General features: G+C 43.8%; 1 protein-coding gene across 7 annotated transcripts in view; it reads right to left on the bottom strand.

Annotated features, from left to right (window-relative positions):
• KTN1 (kinectin 1) overlaps positions 1-14,291 on the bottom strand; it is a 227,432-nt gene that overhangs the window by 127,453 nt on the left and 85,688 nt on the right. For all 7 annotated transcript variants that reach the window (XM_030215125.1, XM_030215126.1, XM_030215128.1 and 4 more), the window contains exons 15-19: positions 12,436-12,473; positions 8,637-8,727; positions 8,023-8,091; positions 6,620-6,654; positions 6,347-6,437 (exon numbers count right to left, since the gene is read on the bottom strand). In XM_030215125.1, the coding sequence (XP_030070985.1) occupies positions 6,347-6,437; positions 6,620-6,654; positions 8,023-8,091; positions 8,637-8,727; positions 12,436-12,473 (324 nt within the window). The remainder of the gene's footprint in view (positions 1-6,346; positions 6,438-6,619; positions 6,655-8,022; positions 8,092-8,636; positions 8,728-12,435; positions 12,474-14,291) is intronic.

The raw sequence follows: 14,291 nt of genomic DNA, 5'->3' as shown, positions 1-14,291 counted from the left end.
CAGAAGCAAGCCTCTCATGAATCGAACGACTAAAGGCTCTCCAGAGATGGCTTTACCTTCCACACGATGATGGTAAGCACTAATCGCACTAAGGTGATTCCTTACTGAGTTGGTCTTGAGGCCAGCCTCTGATAAGTGCAGAAGGTATTCAAGCAGGTTCTGTGCAGGGCAAGAACGAGGTTCTAGGGCCTTGCTCTCACACCAAACGACAAACCTCCTCCACTTGAAAAAGTAACTCTTTTTAGTGGAATCCTTCCTAGAGGCAAGCAAGACACGGGAGACACCCTCAGACAGACCCAACGCAACGAAATCTACGCCCTCAACATCCAGGCCGTGAGAGCCAGAGACTGAAGGCTGGGGTGCAGCAACGCTCCGTCGTTCTGCGAAATGAGAGTCGGAAAACACTCCAATCTCCACGGTTCTTCTGAGGACAACTCCAGAAGAAGAGAGAACCAGATCTGACGGGGCCAAAGGGCGCGATCAGAATCATGGTGCCGCGGTCTTGCTTGAGCTTCAGTAAGGTCTTCCCCACCAAAGGTATGGGAGGATAAGCATACAGGAGGCCGGTCCCCCAATGAAGGAGAAAGGCATCCGACGCTAGCTGCCGTGTGCCTGAAGTCTGGAACAGAACAGAGGCAGCTTGTGGTTGGTCTGAGAGGCGAAAAGGTCCACCGAGGGGGTGCCCCACTCTCGGAAGATCTTGCGTACCACTCTGGAATGAAGCGACCACTCGTGCGGTTGCATGACTCTGCTCAGTCTGTCGGCCAGACTGTTGTTTACACCTGCCAGGTATGTGGCTTGGAGGAGCATGCCGAACTGGCAAGCCCAACGCCACATCCCGACGGCTTCCTGACACAAGGGGCGAGATCCGGTGCCCCCCTGCTTGTTGGTGTAATACATTGCAACCTGATTGTCTGTCCGAATTTGGATAATTTGGCAGGACAGCCGATCTCTGAAAGCCTTCAGTGCATTCCAGATCGCTCGGAGCTCCAGGAGGTTGATCTGCAGATCCTTTTCCTGGAGGGACCACAGACCCTGGGTGTGAAGCCCATCGACATGAGCTCCCCACCCCAGGCGAGATGCATCCGTCGTCAGCACTTTCGTGGGCTGTGGAATTTGGAATGGATGTCCCAGGGTCAAATTGGTCCGGATGGTCCACCAGAGCAGTGAAGTGCGGCAACTGGTGGAGAGGCGGATGACATCTTCTAGATTCCCGGTGGCCTGGAACCACTGGGAAGCTAGGGTCCATTGAGCAGATCTCATGTGAAGACGAGCCATGGGAGTCACATGAACTGTGGAGGCCATATGACCCAGAAGTCTCAACATCTGCCGAGCTGTGACCTGCTGAGACGCTCTGGTCTGCGAAACCAGGGACAAAAGGTTGTTGGGCCTCACTTCGGGAAGGAAGGCCTGAGCCGTCTAGGTATTCAGCAGAGCTCCTATGAATTCCAGAGACTGGGTTGGCTGGAGATGGGACTTTGGGTAATTACAAACCCCAGCAGCTCCAGGAGGTGAATAGTGCACTGCATGGACAGGAGAGCTCCTGCCTCCGAGGTGTTCTTGACCAGCCAATCGTCGAGATATGGGAACACGTGCACTCCCAGCTTGCGGAGATATGCCGCTACCACCACGAGGCACTTTGTAAACACCCGTGGGGCAGAGGCGAGCCCAAAGGGCAGCACACAATACTGAAAGTGCCGTGCGCCCAGGCAGAATCTGAGATACTGTCTGTGAGCTGGCAGTATCGGGATGCGAGTGTATGCGTCCTTTAAATCCAGGGAACATAGCCAATCGTTTTTCTGAATCATTGTCAGAAGGGTGCCCAAGGAAAGCATCCTGAACTTTTCTTTGACCAGGAATTTGTTCAGGCCTCTCAGGTCTAGGATGGGATGCATCCCCCCTGTTTTCTTTTCCACAAGGAAGTACCTGGAATAGAATCCCTGCCCTTCCTGCCCGGGTGGCACGGGCTCGACCGCATTGGCACTGAGAAGGGCGGAGAGTTCCTCTGCAAGTACCTGCTTGTGATGGGAGCTGAAGGATTGAGCTCCCGGAGGACAATTTGGTGGAAGGGAGGCCAAATTTAGGGCGTATCCGCACCGCACTATTTGGAGAACCCACTGGTCGGAGGTTATGAGAGGCCACCTTTGGTGAAAAAATTTTAACCTCCCTCCGACCAGTAGATCGTCCGGCACGGACACTTTGAGGGCGGCTATGTTCCCGTGGATCCAGTCAAAAGCCCGTCCCCGGCTTTTGCTGTGGAGGCGCAGGGGGCTGCTTAGGCGCACGCTGTTGACGAGAACGAGCGCGCTGGGGCTGTCCCTGTGCCTGTCGAGGCCTTCGGGCCGGCTGGGTGTACCTACGCTTGGTAAAAGCATAGGGCGCAGCCTGCCGGGCCCGGGAAAAACGTCCACCTGCTGAGGTGGATGCTGAAGGCGCCCGGTGGGAGAGCTTGTCGAGGGCAGTTTCCCGCTGATGCAGTTGGTCCACCAGCTACTCGACCTTCTCGCCAAAAATATTATCCCCCCGGCAAGGGACGTCAGCCAGTCTCTGCTGGGTGTGGTTGTCCAGGTCAGAGGCACGCAGCCATGAGAGCCTGCGCATCACTATACCTTGGGCCGCAGCAGGAGACGCCACGTCACAGGTGTCATAGATACCCCTGGACAGGAACTTTCTGCACGCCTTCAGCTGCCTGACCACCTCCTGAAAGGGCCTGGACTGCTCCGGCGGGAGCTTATCAACCAGGTCCGCCAGTTGCTTCACATTGTTCCGCATGTGGATGCTCGTGTAGAGCTGGTAAGACTGGATGCGGGTCACGAGCATGGAAGATTGGTAGGCCTTCCTCCCAAACGAGTCCAGAGTGCGAGACTCCCACCCCGGGGGCGCCGAGGCGGTATCCCTCGAACTCCGTGCCCTCTTGAGAGCAGAATCCACGACCGCCGAGTCATGGGGCAATTGAGGCCGCATTAACTCTGGGTCCGAGTGGATTCTGTACTGGGACTCTGCTTTCTTGGGGATGGTGGGATTAGATAATGGTCTCATCCAGTTCCGAAGCAGTGTCTCTTTGAGGACATTGTGCAACAGCACCGTGGAGGACTCTCTAGGTGGTGATGGATAGTCGAGGACCTCGAGCATCTCAGCCCTCGGCTCGTCCACAGAGACCACGGGGAAGGGAATGCATATAGACATATCCCTAACAAAGGAGGCAAAGGAGAGGCTCTCAGGGGGTGAGAGCTTCCTCTCTGGTGAAGGCGTGGGGTCGAAGGGAAGGTCCACAGACTCCTCTGAGGAGAAATATCTGGGGTCCTCCTCCTCCCCCCACGAGGCCTCTTCCTCGGTATCGGACATAAGCTCATGTAGCTGAGTCCTCAACCGGGCCCAGCTCGACGTCGAGGCACCGAGGCCTCGGTGTCGTCGAGCGGTGGACTCCCGCACCGGCGGGGACGAAGCTCCCTCCATCGACGTCGACGGGGACTCCACCTGCGTGGCGGTCGAGACCGGCGCCGCAAGCGGCGTCGAAGGCCTCAGCACCGGGCTAGAGCTCGCCAGCGCCACAGTCAACGGCACCGAGGGCGCAAGCACCCCCGGCGCCGGCACAGCCTGGCGCATCAGCCCTTCCAGGATCCCCAGAAGGATGGCTCGGAGGCACTCATCCAGGCACGCTGCCGGGAAAAAAGGGGGGGCCGGTAGAGGCGTCGGTGCCGGAAGCTGCTCGGGTCCAGGAGACTGCACCGAAGTGCTAGGACCCTGACGCGTCGGTACCTCCACTACCGAGGGGGACCTCTCCTCTCGACGCTGACGCTTACCCGGCGTCGACTCCTCTCTGGCGCCGGAGGCCGGGTGCATCGATGGCGACCGATGACGGTGCTTCTTTGGTTTCTTGCGGTGCCCGTCATTGGCGCTAGGTGGTATGGAGGAGGAGGAGGTCGATCCCCCTCGGTCTCGAGGGGCCGGATCAGACAGGGTTCGGTCCCGAGGGCCATGAGCAGAGGGAGTGACCGGGGCCGATTGCCCACGCGGCCTCTCACCCCTACCCTCACCGGAAGACCGGCGGGCCGACGGGACCTGTGCTCCTGGGGTCGATGCCATCGGTGCCGATTTCGTGGACATAGATACCGGTACCGAAGAAACAGCCGTCGATATCGATGCCGTCGAGGTCGACGTCGAGGGGCCGGCGCAAGTTCCAAAAATACGGTCCCGAAGAACTTGCCTCGCAACTTGAGTCCGTTTCTGGAGACCAAGACACAAAGTACACGACTTGGTATCGTGCTCCGGCCCGAGGCACTGGAGGCACCAAGCGTGGGTGTCAGTCTGCGAGATAGGCTGGCCGCACCGACCACACTTTTTAAATCCACTCGGGACCTTCGAGGACATCGACGGAAAAATCGCGGCGGCGAAATCAAAGTCATCGATGGTGGCGGTAAAATCACACCTCGAAAAACAAATCGACCGCAACGCGACGCCCCTGCTAGAAACGAGGGAAAAAACAGCGTGTTCTTTTTTTTTTTTTTTTTTACAAGAGAAGAAAACCCTTGCGGAACGCGCGACAACAACAATGAAAAAACAAAGAAGGTTCGCGAACAACGCGACGGTTTTCCGGGGCTGACGAAGAGAGAGATGTGCAACACGTCTCTCTCCAGGCGCGGAAAAGAAAAGACTGGCGGGAACGGTCACAAACGGGCGGGAAGACGGCCGCGCATGCGCGGTGGGCGTGCCCTGCGTGCGGACCGCCCGCGAAGCTTCTTCCGGTTGATGGGGGCTGCCGCGGACGTCACCCAGTCGTGAGAACAAGCAGCCTGCTTGTCCTCGGAGAATGTAGAATATAAATGTCAAATAAATAACATTCAAACACATTAAGTATATTCCTCATCCCCTCCCTGTTTGCACCTGAGATAATGGAGGGTTAAGTGATTTGCCCACCATCACAAAGAGCAGCAGTAGGATTTGAAACCGGCTTCCCTGGTTCTCAGCTCCATCACTCTAACCATTACGCTGCTCCACCACTACCCTAAGGCAGAAGAAATCTGAAACACTGTCAGTGGCTGGGTTTGAATAAATGGACTGACATCTTACAGACAGCAGCAGAAATAAAAATTTGCACTTATTTGCATAAAGTTTTTAACAATGATATTGAACTGCATTTTGGACCAATGACTACATCTCTAAGGAGAAACTAAAACCAAACAAGAAGGATATACAGCTTTCTTTTGAGTAGTCCTTCTTTGACAATAGGTATTTAATATCCTTGGGATATGGGATATGTTTCAATACACATACAACAAATCAGCAGCATAAATATCTGCAGTATATCTATTCAACAAAGCCCACTGCATTTCCATTCTACAGGAACTTAAATTATGTAAATCAACACCATCACAGTAAATAAATAAATAAATAAATAAATAAGCAAACAAACATTATTTCACGCCTATTCTTTCACTTCACCTTTTAATAAATGCAACACTTAGGGCCTGGTTAGGGCTTGTCCCTTCATTCTCTCTCCATGAGAAAAAAAAACTTATAGCAGGCTCTCAATCAGCTGATAGTTTATAAGAATATAAGCATTGCCATACTGGGACAGACCGAAGGGCCATCAAGCCCAGCATTCTGTTTCCAACAGTGGCCAATCCAGGTCACAAGTACCTGGCAAGATCCCAGAACAGTAAAACAGATTGTATGCTGCTTATCCTAGAATATCCAGTGGATTTTCCCAAGTCCAATGCTTACTTTTCTTTTAGGAAATTATCCAGACCTTACTCTGCTAAGCTAACTGCTTTTACCGCATTCTCTGTCATTATGTTGAGAACATTACACTTACATAGTTAACACAATACATTTTTTAAATAACAATGTCAATGTAGGCTTAAAAAGCAACAGAAAGAGAAAATTAAAAGTAAGAGTCATGACGACAACATTTAACTTAAGACTTCTCTTAATGCTCCCTCTTATCTTTTATTAGACCTGAAAGAAGTGGGGAGAAAAAGAAGGTGCTTCACAGTTTGAGTATATCACAGTAGTCCGTCAGTATTTCTAGAAAATATAAAAAAAAATAGGGCTCCTTTATGTTCTTTATTCTATCCATACGATTGATATTTTGTCTTCTACTTCTAATGTATAAATGCTTTAATAGGTCCATTTTTTCAATCAACTAGAAGGTGGACTGCAAAAATACATATTTGTTTAATGGACAAGTGTTAATTGAAAATAGTGAAATTATTCTTTCCTATGGTACTTTAATTCTGCCAATCATTTTGAAAGCCTTTATTTTTTTTCCAACAGAATTTTCACACTAGGCCCCAAATTCAAGTTCTTTAAATGAATCATGCTGAATCATTAAAATGCTAATTACTTTTAACTCCTCCTCTTTGTTGGCCACTTCTATTAGCCCAGTTTCCAGCAGTTCTTCAACAGTCTTAATCTTCTCATCTCTTTCTTCAACACTGTAGAATTAAAAAAAAAAAAAAAAGCTAGTGTTAACATTAGGCTTGGAAGCTCAACAGGTAGGTTGTATGTACCATTAACGCTTTATAAAGAGAAATTTATAAAACACTGCTACAAGGTTATTTCTTTTCATCTGACTGGTACCAAAAAAATCTGAACAAAAAGTTAAAAGAACTCTCACCTTCTTTGCATTTGTTCCATCAGATCTTTATTAGCCTACAAGTAAAATAATGAAAAACTGGTCAGGATATTTATTGAATGTACAATTGTCATTGTATTTGATTAAAAAGAACAGTATTAGTTTCTGAGACTTCAATCTTCTAATAAAATACTTTTGGGTCTTGTTTGCAGTAATGCAGAGAAGGCAAAAACCTCCTAGCAGGTCTTAAAGAAGATCCTGATAATGGCAACAAGCACAAATTCCTGTATCATCAGGGTATCAAGTTCATCACATCTCAAGTTATGCCAAACTGATTAAACTTATCCAACTCCAAGCTGCTACAAATGCCCGCAGAAGACTGTTGTGTCATCTATCTAAATTGTGGCTTCCTTATAGTACAAGTAGTCTGTAAAATATGGGTGCCAAAGTGCACCATAAGTTGCAAAACACCTAAAACCAAAAAGTGAGAACCACACACACATAAAGAACCAGGTACTCAAACTAAAACTGTCTCTCCCCCCCCCCCCCCCCCCAAGGCTTCCTTGAGAACATCTGGCCCCTACAAAATATCGGTCAATCCTTTGTCTAGACCCTAGCATGGGCAAATATTGCACCAAGGAGCAGAAACCAGAAAAGTGATACTTGCTGCCAAAATCAGACTTTATTAATGCACCTTTTAAGACCAGATTATTAATAGTCTGTTTGTGGTGCCATCACCCCTTGTCTACTCCAGGCTTCCATTCACAAAGGTAGTATACCATTGTATATTTTGAGTGTGGTCCATTTCCAAAGACCTAGGCCAGACATGTTAAATTAAGCTAATATTTCAGTGGCACACTGAAGAACCGCTTAGCTTTTGCAGAACTGTATAAGTGAATGCTGGAATTTACAATATTTATTTTTTCAGTTGAAAACAAGCAGAACATTAAACTATTGAATAATGGAAGGATAAAAATTTAAAACCAACAAGACCTACTGACTGGGAAATATTGAGTATCCAGAACACAGGGTCAGCAATCCTCAGGATGTCTGTCATCACATGGCATGCATGCGCATTCGTTTCAACTGGCAAGCCAGTTGCTTGGCATGAAAACTGCACTGCATCATTGGCACCAAAGCTTTTTCAACATGTACAAAATCAGTGTCCATAAGTTTTGAAAATGCTAATTATGCCAAATAGCAGAAGCATTTCATGACAAATTCCCCCCCCCCCCCTCCCCTCTCCCCACCTCCTCAAAGTAAATTACTATTAGGGAAGTGGGAAGCTGGCACGTGAAAACTGCTAACAGAAACACTGACAGGTTGTTGGGTATTTTTGTTTGTTTGGTTTTTTTTTTTTTACAGAGTCATAAATATTGCAGATCCCTTAGTTCAAAACCAATGGCTCACAGCTGCTGTGTTGTTCAAGTCCTAGGAATATTTACCTGCTCAAATAACTGAGCCTGTAGTTTCTGAATTTCTGCTTGCAAAGCTGTGTTTTGATTCTGCAAAGCCTGAAACAGGAAACACAAGATACTAACATGTTCCATTAAAAAAAAAAAACAATTAACACTAGCTGACATACAAACCAGGAAGTAAAAGCTATGGCCATACTCAAGAATTGTAGCCACTGGAACAATAAAATAAAATAACTATCAAACAATGTTTGTGAACACCCCCCACTCAAAACAAAGTCATGTTTCAAACCTTTAAAAAACGTGGAGGAATCCAGAAAACATTCACAAAACATGATTTTGTTATCTTGTTTAGCAATTTTCTACCAGCCGTTCTACACAGCAACTACAAGATGCAAATGTTTTATACCCTTATAATGAAAAAAGCCACCACAAACACTGCCTCCAGATACATTACCAAGCATTATAAGTTCAGACCAAAAATTGAATTCTAAGGAACTTTGCACTATTGCTATGTCCCACAAAAATGTCACTACTACCTTGTAGAAAAAAAAAAAAGATAACCCCAAAACTATTTAATGCCTTTAGGAGAGTCAAAGCAGCAATGGAGCTATTTTATTAGCAGAAAACAAGAGCTTCTTTACCTTATAGTCTTTCACTCTGCTCGAAAGACGAAGGTGTTCATTTTGAAGTTGATCTTCCAATGTTCTTATCTTATCTTCTTTTTCACCAACACTGTGCAAACAGATGCAATTAATAGAATAAAGTGCAATGCAGGAATGAAACAACTGATTGCTTGCCTATGCCACTGATAGAGATGGTTTCCAGTTCACTCCTACCTTGGTATAAGGGAGAGGACACCACAAGCTTAGGAAGAAGGTTTTTTTTTCGGGCGGGGGGGGGGGGGGGGGTGAAATAAGAGGGAGACATAGGTATACCCCTCTGCATTTTCAATATCTCTAATCTTAGTAAATATAGACATGAAAATACTTATGCAGGTGTACATCTTCCCTAGTATGGTACAGAAATGACATGGGCAGTCAGATTGTGTGGCCTGTGAGGGGACTCTGAGCATTATGTGATGGACGTGCACACAAATAAATATCTTTTGTTAAAGGAAGCCATATTAACAGTTTTGGGAACAGAACTACCCTTTACTATAGAAATATTCATACTAAGGGCAATGGAAGCCACTATGCAGCAGGAAGATGCTCTCAATTTGGCCCAGTGCTTACTATTTCTCAGGCAGATGAATTGTGAATAGATACTGGAAAATGAACACCTGGCCTATGCATCGACATTTAAAAACAAGAAAGGATAGTGTCATTCCTTTAATTATCACATTTTATCACGCTGTTTTAAATGTCGATGCACAACTCCTGAAGAAGCCGACAGAGTGAAATGGGTCTGGCCACCATCAGGTGTCAGTTAAGTGCTCGACTTCCTCTGCTTTATCAATTGCCTTTTGAATTTTTGTGCAAAACAATTGTGAATATATGGTCAAATAAGATAGACCTTTTTTCAAAATAAAAAGGTAAATGGTTATTTTAACAAAGGATGAATGATAAAATATATTAATTAAAATAAAGAAAAAGTTATGAGGTCTTCCTGACCAATGATGAATACCACGACCCCAGTTAAAGATACTGAAATTAAAGTAAGAGTTTGGGTGTTTTGAGGTCTTTTCCTCGTTTTTAAAGAAAGCTTTTGTACTATTACAACATCATTACTGGACCCTTCATTATACTGTTTAATAAATATAAAATGGAAATATGGCAATATCTTTTTATTAAACTGTAATAAATTTTTGACTGGACTGTCAGAGACCAAAACCTCCTTCCTCGGGTCAGAACAGGATACCATAAGAGCAGTAGACTGTTCTTACCTGAGGAAGGTGATTTTGGCCTCTGAAAGCTAACTGAAAAATGTATTTAGTCCAATAAAATGGTATCATCTTACTTCCACTGCTTGTTTTATTTGTATTTGTTAATTTGTAGTGTAATGATTGGAATACATCAGTTTTTGAAATTTATATCTGCTGTCTTTATATTTTGTACAGTACTAGGGGACAAGCATCAATGTTTTTTCTCTGGTGTTCACTGTATGCAAAGTGTGACTTCTTGGGGGTTCACTTAGTTTTTTTATCTACATATTTCTGTTTTTAGTTTGTGAGTTCTTATTCTACACTAGGCGAGGGTCTGTGTTCATGGTGCTGCCTTTTCCTAGGTAGGCCCTTCTGCGTGACTTCTGTAAGTCAGTGCTATTATAGCATGGTAGAAATGTTCTGTAGGTCCTGAGTGACATTTGTAGCATTTTGTAATACTTCAAAATATAGATTTTTGGATTTGTATTTAGATCGCACCTTTCTCAGTAGCACCTCAAGGCAAATTACGTTCAAGTATAGTAGGTTTTTTCCTGTCCCTTGAGGACCAGATTTAAGTTTTGAACCTGAGGCAGTGGAGGGTTAAGTGACTTGTCGAATATCTCAAGAAGAGGTAGTAAGATTTGAATCCTGGCTTCCCTGGTTCTCAGCCTGCTTCTCTAATCATTAGGTACAGATTATACATATTCCAAACATGTTTGGCAACTCAACTGTAAAGAACAGCAGAAACGAAGTCTGGTGGTCATCTGGCAACCCACCAAAAATAGTGATACAGTGCTATTGAACTGTTCACGTGGCCAACAGAAAGATGATTGCCTGGCAGCCCAAATACCTCCATATATTTCCAGAATACTGCAAATACTATTCTAATATATTATTAATGTATTATTTTGGTATTATTCTGATTTTTTGGTACACAAGTGTATACAGTGTGCATAATACCATCAGTACCAGAGATACTAAGGGAGGCAGCTGGTAGACAATGGAGTCCTTACCTGATGTTTGGAAAGGCCTACCCCAAGGATCCAACATAAGTCTCTATATTCTGCAACACAGCACATTAATGGACCGTATTGACCACTTTTACCCTTTAACCTTTTGCCCTTTATACCCTGTTTTTTTGATCCCCCTGTCCTCTACACTATGTTATTTGTATAGTTACCGGATTGGCGACTGCCTTTACGGTTTGATGTTAGCCACATTGAGCCTGCAAATTGGTGGGAAAATGTGGGGTACAAATGTGCTAAATAAATATGTTAAAAGTTCCTCTACTGTACTTTTTTTTTTTTTTTAAGAGTGGTGCTGGTTTAGGGGGAGCAGTGCCCCCTCTAAGCTGTGTTAAACATCAATATGTAAGAAAAATTCAAAGTAAACTATAAACATACAGTTAACTACAGGCAAACTGTGTATGCATGTGTGCACTTCTGTGTTTTTATCTGTAAGAAGTGTTCACAGAGTAATATAACAAATTTTTGCTCAAGTCAACTCAGTCCTTAGAGGCAACATTGGATATATGAAGGCATTTAAATGAGGACTGTAATTTGTGGGAATTCTTTCTATGAGCCAGGGAAATTTGGAGAAGGGGTAGAGTGGGAGATGAAGAAGACAACAGAGGAGTGGGGAAAAGGGAAAGGTACACACATAGGAGATGAATATAATTGATGCTTGGGGGAGTGAAAACAAAGAATTATAGATTGTACTTTAAGACATGTTTGCCTTTTTCCGGTCATAAGATATTAAGATGTGTTTATTGTTTACATGCTGGCAATATGGAGACTGAAGTGTCATGATGTTTCCTTTAAAGATTTGCCAAAAAAAATATATATATATATATATATTTAGGACCCTGGTACCCAGGTCTGTGGGTCACCAAATTGGAAATTCCATCTTCAGTCTCAGGTCTTTAGTGGCTGATTTCTTTTAAAAATTCCTACTGACATCTACTAAAGTAAAATAACTTCACCTCTGGAAGTTAAAAAAAAAAAAAATTATGTGCTAAGCTGGAAGAAAAAAAAAAGTGCTAAAATTTAGTGCACTTCACTGCATTAAAAGGTACTCCATATATAGATCATTAGTACAAAATGCATGCAAACGTATGCTAACATTAAGACAATGCATTACTTCCCAATTAGCACAGATTCTTTGTACACTAAAACCTTTGCTACATGAGAAGTTATCTTAGTGCATATAAACTCTGTATTAAAAGGACAGTAAAACTACTGCATGTTCACAACAGCCCAACAGGGAAGATGATTAGCCTGCACACTGGAAACCTTTAATACCTGGTATATGAGCACAGAGAATTTGCTGGGGTTGAAACACTGTGCACACACAAGCCGTCAAGAAGTGATATGTACCAAAGTTAATTTAGCTGGCTAAAAGGTTTAAAAAGGATTGTTTTTCTCCCCTAAAGAATATATTTCAGTACTCAATACTCTATACACAGGCAATAGAATATCTTAGGGTAAGCAAAAAAAACAAACAAAATTATTCTTTAAAAAAAAAAAAAAAACTTCTTAATTTGCACTTAACCACCTTAAACAAATTCTGTGCCATTTTACCTTCTTTGCATCTGCTCCAGTAAATGTGCAGCTGAAACCTGGACAGGAAAGATCAGGTCAGAATATCCCATATCAAGCACATAATGTTTTTTAATCCTATATACAATATTTAGTGTGGCTACAGATCTATTAGCTTTTGGGCACATTCCCCCTAATTCTATAATCTTTGCTTGCTATTATAGAACACAAGCACATACGCATGTGAATGTAACATTCATACGTGTACCGGTTGGGCGCCAATGGTATTCTACAAAACACAGAGTGCAACCCAAATACTGCGCAACTGCAAGGTGGCATACATGTGGGCAGGTCCCATACTTACACGTATAACTTAATAGTATTCTGTAAGTTACATGCCAAAGTGAAACATTTACATACTAGTATTTACACCTGCCTTTTACATTAAATGATAGCACCACAAATGTTTTTGTGTTGTGCTTCCTAGATATTCCTAGTTCTCTTCTTTGTAAACCACAATGAACTGGAAACAGTATTTGTAGTATATAAATGATATTTATACCAATATGTCAACTTATACTCTATTCTATAATAGAAACTGAGTACTCAGGTGAAATTACAAAATTTGCGCTCAGCGCCCTGCATTTTAATGCCCAATTCGGGCAACCTTTATAAAATTGCCCCCATTGAGTTCTTTACCAGATCATTAGAAGGAAGTAATTACTTAAATTTATTATAAATGGCCTGGTTTGAACTACAAAAACTAGTTATTGCGCAACTTTATGGTTCAAAAATGATTATAGTACACTGGAAAATATTCATCTTGATGCGCCTACTTTAGCCAAAAATTCTGAAATCTATGCTTAATTATTGAACTATTGAAAATTATTGAACTATTTCCCCCTTTTTCTTATTTAATAAGAAAAAGGGAGAAATACTTTGTCATTTTACCTTAAGCATAATTTCAAAAAATTGAAGTGAAGATCAGGCGGTCTTTACTCAGGGGCAACAAGACACAGGTAATATTAGAAAGGTGTTAAACTTAATGTGGAAGGCTCAAGATGTGATACAACCAGCACTTTTACTGGCCATTAATTCAGAAAAGGCCTTTGATCAGATCTCTTAGCCCTTTCTGTTTGCTGTCCTTAAGTGTTGGGGTTTAGGAAAGCACTATCTACAAATGGGCAAAATCACTTTATGCTGCCCCACAAACATCTGTGTGTCAATGGCATATATTCAGAGCTCATACCCCTAGGTCGTGGGAACCAGCAAGGTTGTCCATTATCCCCTTTACTATTTGCCTTTATCATGGAACCATCTGCAAGGAGAATTAAGAGAAAATCCTCATATTGCTGGCGTACAGGTGGGCCCAGTGAATTATAAAATTATGCTGTTTGCAGATGATGTCTTGTTAACTCTCACCCTACCCAGAGAGTCTCTAGTGGAGATCATGGCAGAAATTGAGGCCTATAGCAGCTCCTTGTGACCCTAGGCAAGTCATCTAATCCTCCATTGTCTCGGGTACAAAAATAAGTACCTGTATATAACATCTAAACCACTTTCGTTGTAAACACAAAAAGGTGGACTATCAAATTGCATCCCCTTTATCCAGTATCAAGATTTAAAGTTAACCTTGCTCGGGAGCTGGTCCTGTCCAAGATCTACTATGTACATTGTAAGGATAAGTTGACTGCTAATAAAATTGATAAGACTGCATCTTATTAAAAAGTGCAGGAGACATTATGAAGGCTAGAGATTCAACTGTGATCCCCTTTGACAAAGTATAACTTTGCCTCGAGGGAGAACATGGTCCTAGGCTCTGTTTTTTTCTCCTAGTTTTCCTGATTATGGCTTGAGTTAGCACTAGGGCGTGGGGGAAGGGGAGAGGGTTTTGATTG

Source organism: Microcaecilia unicolor, chromosome 9 (genome assembly GCF_901765095.1).
Source record: "Microcaecilia unicolor chromosome 9, aMicUni1.1, whole genome shotgun sequence".
NCBI lineage: Eukaryota > Metazoa > Chordata > Amphibia > Gymnophiona > Siphonopidae > Microcaecilia > Microcaecilia unicolor.
The sequence above is the reverse complement of the archived record's forward strand: the minus strand, read 5'-3'. Positions and strand labels throughout refer to the sequence as shown.